This window comes from Thamnophis elegans, chromosome 3 (genome assembly GCF_009769535.1).
Source record: "Thamnophis elegans isolate rThaEle1 chromosome 3, rThaEle1.pri, whole genome shotgun sequence".
Lineage (NCBI taxonomy): Eukaryota > Metazoa > Chordata > Lepidosauria > Squamata > Colubridae > Thamnophis > Thamnophis elegans.
In genome coordinates, this window is record NC_045543.1 from 5,315,399 (window position 1) to 5,333,412 (window position 18,014).

General features: G+C 46.3%; 1 protein-coding gene across 1 annotated transcript; it reads left to right on the forward strand.

Annotated features, from left to right (window-relative positions):
- The first annotated feature begins 4,222 nt into the window (after positions 1-4,222).
- KLF11 (Kruppel like factor 11) lies at positions 4,223-17,342 on the forward strand. Its single transcript, XM_032213701.1, has 4 exons — positions 4,223-4,406; positions 9,598-9,858; positions 11,450-12,443; positions 16,186-17,342. Exons 1-4 carry the CDS (start codon positions 4,362-4,364, stop codon positions 16,476-16,478), a joined length of 1,593 nt encoding a protein of 530 aa, XP_032069592.1. The 5' UTR covers positions 4,223-4,361; the 3' UTR covers positions 16,479-17,342.
- Positions 17,343-18,014: the final 672 nt, after the last annotated feature.

An 18,014-nucleotide genomic window follows, 5' to 3' on the forward strand; every position in this document is an offset into this window, starting at 1 on the left:
TGATCCCCTTTTCTGTTCAGTGCTCAAGCCATGTGGCCCTGTCCACCATTAAAACCATCTTTCCAAGCAGCCTCCACGTCTCCAGTGTCTTTTCCCCCACTTGGAGCTGAACCCAGAAGGACATTTCTTTCAACAGCAGCATTAGGAATGGTTGAGACCCACTGCCTTACGGGACACCGAGGGGTGGAACAGCCTGCTCGTCTTTCACAACCCGAGCTCTATGGGACGGGAGTGGTTGGTGATGGGGTATGAAGAGGGAGTGGGATCGGTAGGGGTGTGAAAGCGAGCACAAGGCCTGTGAACTCCCTGAAGGAAGCAGATCCCATCGTCCCTCAAGGGCATGGCAAGGCGTTAGGAGGTCTCCCAGGTCCTTCCCCACCGGAGGCATCCTGCGCTCTGCTTAATGACACATGCCACCACTTAAGGACTGCGAGAGAAGGAATGGGGGTTGATTAAGGCAGTTAAGCAAGCTTCACAACAAGCTTTGTTGGAAGAAATGTCCTCCTGGGTTCGGCTCCAAGGGGGGGGGAGAAATGACACTGGAGACATGGATGCTGCTTGGAATGATGGTTATTATCATGCCTTAATCCCATACCCCTGGAGCTGAAATGGAGAAGTCTTCATTATGTAAAGTGGACTAGCTTGGCCTTCTTAATGGCCCATTGACAAAGTGGGGATGGGCAGGAAATTGCAGGCAGCTATTCTGTCTTTTAAAACACGTTTCTTTCTTTTCACATCCAGAGAAATATTCTTGCCTTTTCAATATTTCCTAGGATATTTCATTTTTCTGGGAGAGGGCTGGGTGATAACTTCCTACAGCTTAATAATTGCAATAACTTGCAATTGTAATACGCAGGCTCCATTATGGCAGTACATTCTGGACTTCAGCTTCTTATTAGACTAAACTGTGTCTTCTTTATTTTCTTGGCAGCACTATTTTGTCTATAATTTTCCAAGATTTGTTTGTACATTAAGATACTCAGTGGAGCCTTAAATAGTTGGATTGGGGGAGATGCAGGTTTAAGTCCCTGTTCAGCTACAGAAACTCCCAGGGTAATTTTGGGCTAGTCACCATCTCTCATTCCAATCCTATCTCCCAGGATTGTGGTTGGGTGAAAAATAGGAGTGAATACTTTGCACACCACTTTGAGCTCTTGTACAAAAATATATCGATTTAATAAATAAAAATAATCAATTTCAAAATTATAGAATGGAAAGAGGTATTTTTTACAAATAATAAGCTATTCAACATTTGTTCCATGAATTGTGTTTAAAAGGAATACTGATGCAGTGGCTACACAATTTGAATACAAACTCCTGCTGTAATCACATCTATTTCGAAAGCAAAAAAAATATTTGTATCGGAGAATAATGTTCATAACCTAAACGCCATTTTCTCAAATTGCCCATTGTGCTGCTTATGCTCAAAACATAAATTCTTGCAAATGTGCTACTATAGGAAAACAATTTAACATAAATGGAAGGTGAGTCAACTGGGTTTTTTTTTTTATAAAAAAAACAGTGCAGACCTGAATTGAGAAGTGGTCTATATTTCAGAGCAAAATAATTGCAAAATAGAATAGGGCAAGAAAAATGAGTAAGATTTTTTTTAATGACTCCATCTGCATGTTTTGTTCTTTCTCAAGTGCCTGACAATGAACTTTTAAAAGTGAAGACATATTCAAACAAACTGCTTCACAGACCTTCAACTGCAATGAATTCATAAAACCTTCACGTCCTAAATCAAAGCAGTTAGTTTTAACTCCTAGAAAAATATACTGGACTTTATATAGAAATAGGTGGAATCTAGGGAAAAGTAGTGAGTGAGAAACTCTATTTTCTCCCATTATTTTGCACCAGTAAGCATTTCATTTGAATAGAAATGCCAGTGTTTCCTAGTCCAGTAGTAAGGATTAGCAGCAGCAAAGATTCTAAAAATTCTAAAAAGTTCTAAAATTATGAGGCTGTTTTTTGAATCCAGGTTTGGTTGAGTTCTCAGATGCCATGTGATCAGTTGGGTAAGGGGCCAATATTATCATGCCTTAATCCCATCCCCCTGGAGCTGAAGGGGAGATGTCTTTATTATGTAAAGGGAATAGCGTGGCCTTCTTAATGGCCCATTGACAAAGTGGGGATGGGCAGGAAGCTACAGGCAGCTATTCTGTCTTTTAAAACATGTTTCTTTCTTTTCACATCCAGAGAAATATTCTGCCTTTTCAGTATTTCCTAGGATATTTCATTTTTCTGGGAGAGGGCTGGATGATAACTTCCTACAATTTGAATAGAAGTGCCAGTGCCTCCTTGTCCAGTAGTAAGGATTAGCAGCAGCAAAGATTCTAAAATTTTTAAAAAGTTCTAAAATTAAAAAGACGGTCCATGTCAGCTCTGGGGTTCCTATGCATCCTATGGCATTTAATCCAGGCTCAGGTTGTGTGTCTATTATACATGAATCCCATGGAATTCCTACTCCTAAGAGTTCCTACTCTCCTAAAATCCCTTTTGGGAACAATCTGTGATTAAGGTTAGTAGAATTTAACTTTCTGAGCAAACGTCTTTAAACATAAAAAAGCCGGCTCCTTAAAGAGAGAAACCTACTGAATGTAAATATCACAAGTCTTTGCAACTTCTTGCAAACGGGTTAGCCGTTTGCTGCTCACGGAGCAACCACCTATAAATAAAATGCTGCCTCCTCCTATTTTTCCGAAGAAAAGGGCAGCCTGTAAACTTTTTGTTTTCAACTGGAGGCCAGGAGGGGGGCGGCTGCCACGGCTTCCAAGAAGCTCCTGCGCTCCTCCCGGCCCCTTGTGGCTGCGACCCAGCTGGGGCAAAAGGGAGACAGGGAGGGGCAGGGCGAGAGAGGGGTGGGGAGGGGGAGAGAGGGATACACATGTATGTATGTATGTATCTATGTATGTTGGTTGGTTGGTTGGTTAACACATCTGCCTAATATGTAATAGAACCCAGGTTCGAATCCCAGTAAGGGTATGGCTAGCTGATGAGAGCTAAATAGCTTGAAAGAGATCTATACTAGTCTCCCTTTATTTATTTATCAGCACAAATAAACACACACACACAAACACACACACACACACATATACACACATATACATACATACACACATACATACACACATATACATATATACACACAAACACACACATATATACATACATATATACATACATATACATACATACATATACATACACACATATACACACACATATATACATACCTACATACATATACCTATACTTACATACATACATGCACAAACACATATATACATATACATACATACATATACACATACATACACACATATACATATATATATACACAAACATAAACACACACATATATACATACATATATACATACATACACACACACATACACACACATATACATACCTACATACATATACCTATACTTACATACATACACACAAACACATATATACATATACATATACATACATACACACATACACACACACATATATATACATACATACATATACACATACATATATATACACATACATACACACGCACACAAACACATTCACATATACATATATACATACATATATATATATACCTATATATCTATATCTATATACATATATACATATACACGCATACATACATACATACATACATACACACACGCACGCACGCACACAGACATCCGGGAGGGGAGCGCCTTGCGCGCCGCACGAGGCTCCAGGCATGACTCACGCTGGGCGGGGCCTCTGAAGGGAGGCCGCATTGTTGCTGGAGCGCGGCGGGAACGTCTCTCCGTGCGGGCCACGCCTCCCGCCTCGCGCTCCCCTCTCCCTTCCCCCCCCCCACGCCTCCCCTCCCTCGCGGGCATTCCCTGGCTGGCCGCCGCTCACTGACAGACGGTCGCCCCGCCCTTCCCCGCCGCTGCCGGCCCCGCCTCTCTCCTCGCGCCGACCTTTCCCCTAGTTTCCAGAGAGTGGCTCGCCTTGGCCGCCGAAACGTGCCCACGAGGGTCCTTTCCTGCTATCAGCCTAGCTGCACGAGGCTATCACGCCGCCCGAGGAACTTGATTGGCTGGCCGAGAGGCAGCTCGGGCGGCGATTGGCCGGAGCCCTTCTTCTTCCCCGTCCCCTTTCGTTCTTTTCCCCTCCCTCCCTCCCTCCCTCCCTCCTCCCCCGCCCCTTCCCAGCTGCTGCGCTGCATGGAGTGTTTTGGTGCGCTTCCCTCTTGTTTTGGCTGCTCGCCTCCCCTGGAAGGAGGAGGAGGAGGAGGAGGAGGAAGGGGGAGGCGGTTCTGGCCGGTGGCTTCGGCTGGCTTTGTCGTGCGGCCGCTGCTTGCGGGGAGACCTCGCCATGCACGCGCCTCCTCGCAGCGAGGAGATGGGAGATGCCCCTACCGTGAGTACCACTTGTTGCTGCAGCGGGGCGGGACGGGGGACGCGGCAGGGTCTTCCACCCCCCCCCCCTCGCTCCATATGCCTGAAGAGGCTCGGCGTGTGACGTGCCCTCTGCCCCCCCCTCCACCCACCCACCCACCCCTTGGGACCCTGATCTGATCGGCGGGGCTTTCCAAGGAGGAAGGGCGGAGGATGCAACCCCGGGTGGGAACGGGGGGGCAGAGGGGCTCCCCCACTTATTCTTTGCAAACATGCATATTTTGGGGAGGGGGGCGGGGGCGATCCGAGACCCCGAAGTGCGGGGCTGGAGAGATACCGGAGCGCGCTCTCCTTCAGCCCCGGGGGCTCTTGGTCCAACCGCGGGTGGTGGGGGGGGGGACCTTCTAAACCTGGCCGGGGGTGGGTGGGGGGGAGGCGACCCTTCCGATGCCACCCTTTGCAAGGCGCTCGCTCTCTAGGAACTCGGGGGGGGGCTCCCTCAACTCATCTGGACCAAGTGACACGTGTGAACTGGGGGTGGGGGGAGGCGAGATTCCTTCAAGTAACACCACCACCACCCCCGCTTGGAAGACTAGAGGTTGTAAGGCAATGTTGGTGGGTGGGTGGGCGGGGGGCATATGCGGCGGATGCTTTCTCTTTCTCCCCCCCCCCCCCCGGCCAATTCCTTAGGCACGCTGGCTTAAGAAGGAAGGGAGCCTGGGAGTGGATCGAGGGCTGCAGTTTTTATTGGCCCTGGGGGTGGTGGTGGGTGGGTGGTGGGTGGGGGTTTGCTTTGGGCATAGACCTGGCTAGGTGGTGGCTGATGTGGGCAGAATAAAGTGCTTTAGCATGAGTAATTTAAGCTGACTGCGATGCACAGTTCCTTTGCTAATGGCATGACTTCATGCCCTGGAGATTACAGTAAGTGCTCTTCTTTCAGCTGGTAAATTGGGAGGGGCATCCTTATCTTCCTTCCTTTCCTCTTCTCTCCCTCTCTCCCCCCTTCCTCTGTCCCTCCCTCTCCCCCACCGTCTTTTCCCCTTTTTCTCCCCTCCCTCTCTCTCTCTTCCTTTCTCTCGCCCACCCCCTCTCTCTGCTCTCACTCTTTTCCTGCTCTCCCCTTCTTCTTTCTCCCTCTTCCTCCCTTCCTCTTTCTTTCTTTCCCTCTGCCCCCCTTCCTCTCTCTCCCACTCCCTCTCTCCCTTCCCTCTTCTCCCACCGTTTTCCCCACGCTTTCCCTCTCTCCCCCTTCCTCTCTCCCCCTCTCTTTCCCTTTCTCTCTCCCACTCCCTCTCTCTCCTCACTGTTTCCCTGCTCTCCCCTTCCTCTTCCTCCCTCTTTCTTTCTTTCCCTCTGCCCCCTTCCTCTCTCTTTCCCTCTCTCCCCCTTCCTCTCTCCCCCTCTCTTTCCCTTTCTCTCCCCCTTCCTCTCTCCCCCTCTCTTTCCCTTTCCCCCTTCCTCTCTCCCCCTCTCTTTCCCTTTCTCTCCCCCTTCCTCTCTCCCCCTCTCTTTCCCTTTCCCCCTTCCTCTCTCCCCCTCTCTTTCCCTTTCTCTCCCCTCCCTCTCTCTTTCTTTCTCTCCCCCTTCCTCTTTATCTCTCCCACTCTCTCTCTCTCCTCTCACTGTTTCCCTGCTCTCCCCTCCCTCTTCCTCCCTCTTTCTTTCTTTCCTTCTGCCCCCTTCCTCTCTCTCTCACTCCCTCTCTCCCTCTTCTTCTCTTTCCCTTTCTCTCCCCTCCCTCCCTCTCTCTTTCTTTCTCTCCCCTTTATCTCTCCCACTCCCTCTCTCTCATCTCACTGTTTCCCTGCTCTCCCCTCCCTCTTCCTCCCTCTTTCTTTCTTTCCTTCTGCCCCCCTTCCTCTCTCTCCCTCTCTCCCCCTCCCTCTTCTCCCACTGTTTCCCCCACTCTTTCCCTCTCTTTCCCTTTCTCTCCCCTTTCTCTCTCACTCCCTCTCCTCCCTCTGTTTCCCTCCCTCTTTCCTCCTCCTCTCTCTCTCTCTCACACACACACACAGAGGTTTGTTGTGAATGCCTCCCAAGATTGCTCTCTTGTCAGGATTCCCTGCTAGGTCTGATTTGAGGGCAGAGCTATTGCGCCTTAAGAGGGCTTTCCAGCACTGGCTCAGTCAGGGACCTCCACCCTTTCTTCTCCCTTGGCTATTTTGAAGCATGACGTCTCCCCACTCCTTCCTTCCCCCCACCCCCAAAACCTTGAACTATATTTGATTACTCTGGACCCCATGGAGCTGGGAAGTAATCTTCCCACCTCCATTAGGAGGAGGTGCTTCACCTCCTTCTGGGCCTTGTAGTTTCCACTAATCTTCATGTCCGTCGCCCGCCTTCTTCTGCGTCCTCCTTTCCCTTTAAAAGCAGAGTAAAGAAGTGGGCATATAAATAGCACGGGAAGGAAGGAATAAATGCAAAAAATATAATAATAATAACATCGTAACCGTTGCGTAAGAATGCTTGCTTGCTGTTGAGTAGAGTGAAGCAGAATTTGCGATATTTGTGCGGCTGTAATTTGCAGCGGCTTCTTGCGTTGTGTGTCATCTACAGTTTGCCACTGCGGTGTCTGGGTGAAAGGAGGTGATCTGAGGACACGCTTGGGAGGTTGTTGCAGTTCCGCTCTTGCATTTCTGCATGGAAATGAGGCCCCAGCTTGCTTTTTCCTTCCTTCCTTCCTTCCTTCCTCTCTAGCTACGAATCTGTATTACAATTCAAAATGTAATACAGCTTGCTTTTCCCTTTTTCCTTCCTTCCTTCCTTCCTTCCTTCCTTCCTTCCTTCCTTCCTTCCTCTCTAGCTACGAATCTGTATTACAATTCAAAATGTTCAAGAGAATCTAAAGAGCCTTCTTCTCAATGTTTCTTTTCTCCAGCCTTATCAGCTTGGAAAATATTTTGATAACTAAAAAGAAGGTTTCCCCTTAATGTTAATTATTTATCTTGCTTAGTATTACGGTAACTTCTACTTCATGTTAAATCTGTGAATAGTTATCAGTGTTTTTCAACCTTTTTTGTGCAAAGGCACACTTTTTTCATGAAAAAAATCACGAGGCACACCACCATTAGAAAATGTTAAAAAAATTTAACTCTGTGCCTATATTGACTATATATAAAGTAATTTTCCCACGGCACACCTTACACTATGTCACGGCACACTAGTGTGCCGCGGCACAGTGGTTGAAAAACACTGGTTAAGATGATTTATTAATTCGTTTCGGATCATTACCATGAATTTAACATTGGATAATAGCATCAAACTGTAATTGAGTATCAAGTTTTACTTCCAATTTTCTTTCACTCCCGAATGAAGTTCATTTATGGATATTACAATTTAAGTAATTGTAAATTACTGCAAATTCCATATAGATTTCACTGAGTGAAAGATATTTTTTGGCATCACACATTATGAATCAAGAATCTACTCTATTTGGTGCCTATATATATCTATTTGTGTGAATTTGAGTACTGTGATTGGCAACTTTTTTACAGTGTATATCAGGGGTGGGTTGCTAATCCCGTTCCAACCGGTTCGGTTGGAATGGCGCCGGCGGTGTCCTCGTGCACGCGCGCAGTTCACTCATGCGTCTTAGCGCCTGCGTGATGCTCCAGCTGCTCGCGAAGACTCGTGCAGGCGCTGTATGTGCCATCCAGCTGCTCGCGGAGAATCGCGCAGGTGCTGTATGCATCCTGCGCATGCGTGGAAGTGCAGAACTCGTCAAAACCGGGTAAGGAGCGCGGGCGGGCGGGTGGGCCCTTCACCGTTCCCGGAAGTTACTTACTTCCGGGTTCGCCGACCAACCGGTTCGCAGGGACCGCCGCGAACCAGTTGAAACCCACCCCTGGTGTATATATTGAAGGCTATTTGGTTACACCTCGATTTACTTGCATACAACAGCTATTAAGAGATAGTCTGTATACTTCAGTATTTACTCAAGTGTCTGTATGATATCTGTAGATAGTTTAATGGGGCATTAAAAGATTATCAGTTCTGGGTATTCTTACGAGACTCATTACCAACTGGCTGATTAATTTTTTAAAAACTAAGATTCAGCCAAGGGGGTATCTTCAGTGCAGTTAATAACTATTATCTTTTTAGCTACAAAGGTAGCGTTTAGTTAATCACATTTGATCATAGCCTATAAAAAGGGGAATGTTTCTATAGAACCAGGTTGCCTAAATACACTTTGGACCAAGGACTAGGTATTATATTCTTACATTAAAAAAAAAAGGATAGGGATTCAGACAAAAAAGTGATTTAATTCAATGCATTTAATATTATTGTTCCCTCGGTATCATACAATTTTTCTCTTTTCATTCAACATCACAGTGTGGCTTACAGGTTTTGGTGGATTCTGAGGGATGTTTTGAAGACTCTGGGGCCCTGGGACTAGAGGTTTCTAGATATTTTTTTAGCACAGATAAAAATCAAGTGCTCAAAAGGCTGAGGCTTTATTCTGTATTTTGTGATCCTGTGATAACCATGACAAAGAGTTACAGTGCAGGTTTCTAGACCAAAAGGTTCTCTAGGAAATGAGTATTTAGAAATAGCAATAATCAAAATGCAGGAAACCCGCTAAGGGGTTGACACAAGACTGTTTTATTTGTGAGAGATGGTTGCATTGTACAGAGTTAATTAATTAGCCCTTGCAAACCCAATGGGTAGGAGGTTTTAAGAACTAGCATTGGCCGTGGCACGACAAAACCGCGCTCGACTAAAGCGCGCCCGATTAAACCGCGTCGCTGACGTCATCAACAGGGCGACAACAGCGAGCGCGGAGAGAGAAGGGCGCTTTAAATAGCGCTTTGAAAGCAAGCCGATTCAAGTTAAGGTAAGGGTTAGGTTTAGGGTTAGGTTTAGGGTTAGGTTAACGGTTAGGGTTAGGTTAATGGTTAGGTTTAGGGTTAGGGTTAGGTTTAGGATTAGGTTTAGGGGGGTTAGGTTTAGGTTTAGGGGTTAATTTTAGGTTTAGCATTTACAGCGTGCTTCTGTCTCCGTGCTGTTGTCGCCCTGTGATGATGTCAGCTACGCGGTTTCGTCAAGCGCGCTTTAGTCGAGCGCGGTTTTGTGGTGGAACCAGCATTGGCACCCAGAGTTCCAAAGAGGTCCGTCAGGATGTTGACTCATGGGATGAATGTTTAAGCAAACAGCGAAAATGTATTCACTTTTCTTCTGAATGATTAAAATGTGGCGATTCATCTCATCTCAAGGTTGACATTGTGGACATCTACGAATCCATCCGAGAACGGAGGCGTCACGACAGTGAAAGATCGACTTGTAGCACCTTGGAACGGAATGACATAGAAGCAGTTGAGACCCTTGTTTGTATGAGCTCCTGGGGTCAAAGATCACAGAAAGGCGACCTATTAAAAATAAGACCTTTAACCCCTGTCTCAGATTCCGGGGATTTTGTAGTGCAGAATGAACCTACGTCTGAGATGTCCAAGGATTATAACTTTTTATCCACACTGGTAAGGAAATAGAAGAAAACGCGTGAAAGAAATTGAATATGCATGAATTGGCTCTTCCCAATTAATCTCCTTAGTTCTTTATTAAACTTGAGGGATGATGACTTTTTTTTTTGATAATGGGTATCAGATTTTTTTTACATATTGTACATACCTTTTTTGCAAATGCAGTTGAAACAATCTGGTGCTAATTGTTTTGGTTTATTACATCCCATGTTTTTTTTAAATGATTTCCTGTTAACTTAGTTTAAGACAAACCATTGCCCAGCATACAGGTTTTACACCTATGACATGGGGAAATCTGAATCAAATAGAGCCGAGGTGGCGCAGTGGTTAAATGCAGCACTGCAGGCTACTTCAGCTGACTGCAGTTCTGCAGTTCGGCTGTTCAAATCTCACCGGCTCAGGGTTGACTCAGCCTTCCATCCTTCCGAGGTGGGTGAAATGAGGACCCAGATTGCTGTTGGGGGCAATATGCTGACTCTGTAAACCGCTTAGAGAGGGCTGAAAGCCCTATGAAGCGGTATATTAAGTCTTAACTGCTATTGCTAAATAGTTGTTGCATGATTTTCTGAAGGAGATGGATGGGATTGTCCCACGGTTCACCGACAAAAGGGCGACTGACAAAAGCGCGCCCACCTAAACCGCGGTGACAAAACCACAAGTTCTAAACCGCGCCGATGAATGAGTGATGAAGTGCACCGACAGAAGCGCGCTGTAAACCTAACCCTAAATCTAACTCTTACCTTAACTTAAATCGTGCTTCTGTCGGCGCGCCATTGTCGGCACGCTGTTGTGGGCGCGTTGATGACGTCGCGGTTTTGGAGACGCGGTTTAGTCGAGCGCGCTTTTGTCGGGTTACGTGTTCCACTGAACCCCACCAAGAGACAGGAGTCATCTGAGAATATTGGTTTCTAAGCACCATAAGATTGTGATTTTGGAAGGGCAAATGTTGGAACATGCAATGATAGGACAGTATAGAATGAAGTGAAAATACAAAATTGGAGTAAACATTCTTTCACATTATAGCTTGAATTTAAAAAAAAGCCCAGTATCTTGAGGTCTGAGAGAATATGAATTATAAACATAACTAGTTATGGCCGTAACTATGGTTAGTCATGTTGATCTTATGCGTGGCACGACAAAACCGCGGTCCACTAAAGCGCGCCCGATTAAAGCGCGTCGCTGACGTCATCAGCAGCGCGACAACAGCGACCGCGGAGAAAAAAAGGGCGCTTTAAAAAGCGCTTTGAAAGCAAGCCGATTCACGTTAAGGTAAGGGTTAGGTTTAGGGTTAGGTTAAGGGTTAGGGTTAGGGTTAGGTTAAGGGTTAGCGTTAGGTTTAGCGTTAGGTTAAGGGTTAGGGTTAGGTTTAGCGTTAGGTTTAGGGTTAGGTTTCGGGAGTTTAGGTTTAGGGGTTAGGTTTAGGTTTAGGGGTTAATTTTAGCTTTAGCGCTCACAGCGTGCTTTTTTCGTCGCGCTGTGATGACGTCAGGTACGCGGTTTCGTCGAGCGTGCTTTAGTCGAGCGTGGTTTTGTGGTGGAACCGATCTTATGTGTGTGCTGATTTCCTTCTTTTTCCTTTTTAATGTAGTGCATGACCCCACCGTACAGTCCTGATTTTGTTGAGGCTTCTACAGCATCACTGCCCTCCTCCCAAACTACTTACTCAAAACCTAGGGCAATCAAGGGAAACGTACCTGGCGGCGTAGTGACTCCCCCAGGTTGTCCTCATACTGCCACCCAGCCATCTGTTTTGAACATGGAGAAGCAATCCAGCCAGATGCCATCAAGGACTGAGCAACCTGTTCCTCCTCTTTGCAGAGCCATGGCAACTAGCGTCATCCGTCACACAGGCAACAGTTCTGGTTACTCCCGCATTCCTGGGGCGCAAGTGAAACCAGAAGTTTTACCGGGCTACAGTGGGCCCGCAGACTGGCAGGAGGCCCAAGGCCAGCGACATTCCAGAGCTTCCCGGGACTGCGTTACGGCAGAGAACCCGACTTGTGACACTTTACTTGCACACAAATCTTCCTCGCATGTCTCAGGTTGCCCTAGAACTGCCAATAAAGGATGTGAAATCCCAAGGCTTTCCTTGCAACAGTCTCTCTACCCAAAGAATTGTGAACACGATATGCAGCAAAAGACCAGCTCCCTTCTACCCTCCCCTCTTTCAAACCCACAGGTGATCTGTCAGATGATCCCCTTGGACGGACCAAGAGGTGTGGTCCCCGCTCTATTAAAACCACCTGCTCAGGCTCCAGGAACCGTCAAATCCATCTTACCCCACACGGCTCCGGTTTCTCAGCCTGTCCTGATGGGACCTTCTATGCCTCAGGGGACTGTCATGCTGGTTCTTCCACAGGCAGCCGTTGCCCAGGCACCCCCCTGCCAACAAAATGTGATGTCTGTGGGGAACACCAAATTATTGCCCCTGGCCCCCGCTCCGGTTTTCATTGCCTCTGGCCAAAGCAGTACGCCTTTGATAGACTTTTCCCGGAGGAGGAATTACGTTTGCAACTTTCCTGGATGCAGGAAAACGTATTTCAAAAGCTCTCACCTCAAAGCCCATCTGCGCACTCATACTGGTATGTATAGAACTGAATTGAATTGAATTTATTGCACTTATATGCCGCCCTTTTCCCCGAAGGGGACTCAGGGCGGCTCACAATCCAAGTCAGGGAAGGGGGTACAGATAAGGGATAAAAAAGACGAACAAAAACAATACACAATTTAAAAGCACACAACAACCATACCATTTGAGGAGGGGGGGGGCAAAAGCTCTTTAGCCCCAGGCCTGTCGGAACAGCCAGGTTTTAAGGGCTTTGCGGAAGGCCTGGAGGGTGGTGAGGGTTCGAATCTCCACCGGGAGCTCGTTCCAGAGGGTTGGAGCAGCCACAGAGAAGGCTCTCTGGGTAGTCGCCAGCCGGCATTGGCCGGTGGATGGAATTCGGAGGAGGCCTAATCTGTGGGATCTGATCGGTCTATTGGAGGTAATTGGCAATTGGCAGCAGGCGGTCTCTCAAGTACCCAGGTCCAATACCATGAAGGGCTTTATAAGTGACGATTAGCGCCTTGAACTGAAGGAATGTGGTGCACCTTATAATCGCACTGATGATGCTTGTCAAGCATCAAAAACGAACATTGAGATTGTAGCGGTGTGAGACTCACTAGTCTCACACCACTCGAATGGTTGCGGCTGTTGACGAGTTTTTAATCTGTTTGTATTTGTCTGTCTTTTCGTTTTTTGTATTTCCCCTTTCCCCTATTTAGTTTGTTAGCCGCCCTGAGTTCCCTTGGGGAATAGGGCGGTATACAAGTTCACTAAAACTACAAACTAGTGTAAGGGTGTCAAACTGGCGGCCGGGTGCATCCCGCGCAGGCCACGCCCACCCCAGTTGCTCGAAACGGGGAAAACATTGCGAAATGTTAACTAACTTCAGTTAGTCCAGAATGCAGCCGCGCGAGCGATTGTGGGGTACCTAGATACACCCACGTTACACCTATCCTCCGCGAGCTGCACTGGCTTCCCATTGGTCTCCGGACACGCTTCAAGGTGCTAGTCGGTCGTTACTTTTAAAGACCTTCATGGTTTAGGACCTGGCTACCTGAGAGACCGCCTCCTGCCAGTTACCTCCTAGAGACCTATAAGATCGCACAGACTAGGCCTCCTCCGGATTCCATCTGCCGGTCAATGTCGGCTGGCGACTCCCCGGGGGAGGGCCTTCTCTGTAGCTGCTCCGGCCCTCTGGAACGATCTCCCCGCTGAGATCCGGACCCTCACTATCCTTCCGGCCTTCCACAAAGCGACTACGACCTGGCTGTTCCGGCAGGCCTGGGGCTGCTGATTTATCCAGCCCCATCCTAAGTTATGAATGTTGTTGAATTTTTAATGTTTTTTTTTTTTTGTATGTCCCCCCCTCCCTTTTTTTTTTACCTGTAAGCTGTCCTGAGTCTCTGAGAGTGGGCGGCATGCAAGCAAATTAAATAAATAAATAAATAAATGTCACATGCCAGCAACATGATGCGGCGAGTTGGACACTCATGCACTAGAGTGCTCTTCACAAACATATGCTGCTCTCCAGATGTGGCATTGCAGTTTTTTTTTAAATTGTGGGAATATATTTCCACTGCATCTTCATGGTATCATGTTTAGGGAAGCTGAGGAACCATGCAATTGCCTGGGATTTAGAGGCAAAGGAAGATGTTCAGACATGCAAAAAAGTGCAGTCCTATCAATTACCCCAGGGGTAGTCAACCTTTTTATACCTACCGCCCACTTTTGTATCTCCGTTAGTAGTAAAATTTTCTAACCGCCCACCAGTTCCATCGTAACAGTGATTTATAAAGTAGGGAAGTAACTTTACTTTATAAAATTTATAAAGCAGAGTTACAGCAAACCCCCTCCTGCCCACCATGAAAGCTGGAACGCCCACTAGTGGGCGGTAGGGACCAGGTTGACTACCACTGCTTTACACGATGTGTAGAGGGAAAGGGTTCGCCCACAAAACCGTGCTCGACTAAACCGCGTCGCTGACGTCATCAACAGGGCGACAACAGCGCGGAGAGAGAAGCACGCTGTAAACCCTAAACCTAAAATTAACACCTAAACCTAACCCCCCTAAACCTAACCCTAAACCTAATCCTAACCCTTAACCTAACCCTAACCCTTAACGTAACCCTAAACCTAACCCTAAACCTAATCCTAAACCTAACCCTTACTTTAAGTTGAATCGGCTTGCTTTCAAAGCACTATTTAAAGCGCCCTTCTTTCTCCGCGCTCGCTGTTGTCGCCCTGTTGATGACATCAGCGACGCGGTTTAATCGGGCGCGGTTTAGTCGAGCGCGGTTTTGACAGGTCACGGAGGGAAAGGGGATGGTATTTACAGATCCCATTTCTTGACTTAACTACAGTAGAAGAAGGGGGGAAAACTCATTGACACTCCAAAAAATTGGAAAACTTGTCATGGTGGAATATTCTAAAATCGATTGGCTTCAGAATGATCCCATTTGTGGTCAAACCACAAACATTGAGAATCTTTGGAGTTGTGTAGAACATTTTGTAACAAAATGTTTAGCGTACCTGTAATTTTTACAAGAGGAGCACAAAATAAACTCTCATAACTTACCATTGACACTAATGATATGTTAAAACCATGTTTCCCTGAAAATAAGACAGGGTCTTGTTTTCTTTTGAGCCCTGAAATAAGTGCTTGGCCTTATTTTCGGGGAGGTCTTATTATTTTTCAGGTGCAGGAGACAAGTCACATCATGGCTGCTGCTGCGATGCAATATTTTCGGGGTGGGCTTATTTTAGTGCATGCGCTCAAAAGCCTAGTTGGGCTTATTATCCGGGGAGGTCTTAACCCAGGGAAACAAGGTATTACAAGTAGGCCTTGACGTACAACCGCAGTTGAGCCCAAAATTCCTTTTGCTAAGCGAGACAGTTTTAAGTGAATTTTGCCCCACTTTATGACCTTCCTGGCCACAGGTGTTAACTGTATCACTGCAGTTACTAAGTCAGCATCATGGTTGTCAGAAGTTCACCAGAGGTGATCACATGACTCCGGAATACTGCAAGCGTCCTTAAATACATACCGGTTGCCAAGCGTCCGAATTTTGATCACCTGACCATGGGGACGCTGCAATGATTATGTGAAAAATGGTCATAAGTCACTTTTTTTTCATTGCTGCTACAAGTTTCAATGGTCAGTAAACAAATGGGGTTCACTGACAAATGCGTGCTCGACAAAAGTGCGCCGACAAAACCACAGCGAGAAAACCGCGGTTTTTCTCGCAAGGTCAAACCGGTTTTCTCGCGAGGTCAAAATCGCGCCCACAGAAGAGCGCCGACAAATGCATGCCGACGAAAGCGCGTCATCAAAAAACAACGAAAACAACGTAATAACCCTAAACCTAACCCTTACCTTAACCCTAATTGCGCTTTTGTGGGTGCGGTTTTGTCGGCGCTCTTTTGTGGGAGCGCTTTCGACGTCGCAGGGTTCTCGCCACGGTTTTGTCGGGCGCGCATTTGACGGGTCGCGAACAAATGGCTGTAAGTTAAGGACGACTTGTACACTAAGAGGATTGAACTTCCTATATCTTATCAGTATTTGTAAAATATACTCCTAGAAAAAGTTTTCTTTCCCCAAATAGCCTTTGTAAGAGCTGCAGCACAATTGTGGTCTATTTTACAGGATGGGAAAAAGCTTCTGGTTACTTCTGTTTTTCCTTTTGTTTACTTGATAGAACATATTTAATAACCTCATTGGAGAATCCAACAAACTTATTTTTTGAACGGTCTTTCCTTCTCCATTCTGCTATTCCCAGGAGAAAAACCTTTCACTTGCAGCTGGGAAGGTTGCGATAAGAAATTTGCCCGTTCCGATGAGCTTTCGCGCCACCGCAGAACCCACACGGGGGAGAAGAAGTTTGCCTGCCCAGTCTGCGACCGCCGTTTTATGCGTAGCGATCACCTGACAAAACACGCACGTCGTCACATGACCAAGAAGGTGCCCAGCTGGCAAATGGAAGTTGGCAAACTGAATCGGATTGCAGCTCTGGAGAAGCCGAGGAATGAGAATGCTCTGAGCATGCTCCTCCCAATGTTATCGCCAGGGTAGTAGTAGGCCAGCTGGCCAAAACACACATTTTTGTGACGAACTTTTTATTGTTCCCCAAATTACCGCTTTTACTGATTTTTAACTTAATTTCTACAAGTTAGGCTTTGCTGTTGGGGAGGGTGGGAAAGTATTTTTCCCTCTCCCTCTTTTTCTACCTTCTTTCCCTTCTTCCCTACTTAATGTTACATTATCTTTTTCTCCCCCCTTTTCATTCTGCCAAGAATGATTGGGAGAATCACCAGCACTTCAGAAAAAGAAAATATATTTAAGGGGTGGGGTGGGATAGAATATTAGCCAATTTTCTTTGAAAAATTTATCTTTACTTGAGTAGGAACAATGAATAGAAAGTGAAGCAGGCTGACTTGGTTTGTTTTTTCAGTTTTACACTAGTTTTCTGCCTACTTTGTACAAATGTAGCTGCTATGGCCTGTTTCTGCGTCTGCCCTCTGAAAGCAGTGGTATGGGAGATCGAAACTACCTCTCAGAAACTGTTCTCCTTGGTGTGAATACAGTCCAAACTAATTATCAACTTGGGTCAGAACTTCAATTTCATACCTAAGGCAATCTGCTTTAGGGATAGCCTGCCATATCAGTACTGTTTGGAGGGCTCTGTCTGGAGATAGATGCCTAGAGATTGTATTTAAAGTTGGCTTATTCAGCTAGCTCAGGATTCACTTTGTCATAACACCAACCATGTCCATCAAGATCTGGCCTGCAGTGGCACTGAATTAATTCCCCCCGTTCATTATTCCATACTGCCCAAGGTCTGCTGTTCCATATATACTGCATATGTGTTAACAAAACTTGTTGGCATGCATACAGAACTGTGCCTATGGTTATCGGCTGTTTAAATATGGGTTTAATATGAGAATCAACTAGCATCAAAATCAGATATTTAATACAGAATTTCAGGACACCTCCTACATCACAATTGCGTGGCACGACAAAACCGCGCTCGACTAAAGCGCGCCCGATTAAACCGCGTCGCTGACGTCATTAGCAGGGCGACAACAGCGAGCGCGGAGAAAGAAGGGCGCTTTAAATAGCGCTTTGAAAGCAAGCCGATTCAAGTTAAGGTAAGGGTTAGGGTTAGGGTTAGGTTAAGGGTTAGGGTTAGGGTTAGGTTAAGGGTTAGGGTTAGGTTTAGGGTTAGGTTAAGGATTAGGTTTAGGATTAGGTTTAGGGGGGTTAGGTTTAGGTTTAGGGGTTAATTTTAGGTTTAGCGTTTACAGCGTGCTTTTTTCTCGCTGTTGGGCTGTGATGATGTCAGCTACGCGGTTTCGTTGAGCGCCCTTTAGTCGAACGCGGTTTTGTGGTGGAACCCACAATTGATGTCTTGAATAGTATAAACACAATGACAGTTGCTATTAAAAGTTTGGAGATACTATGAAGGAAACAGTGACTTGTGATGATACATTACTTATTCATTATAATTGTTAATACTTTAATTATTGTAATTGAGAAGTAGTAATTGAGAAGTAGCCTCTTTCGTTTAGTATGGCTAACTTAACAGAATTGTGGACTGCATCTCATCAA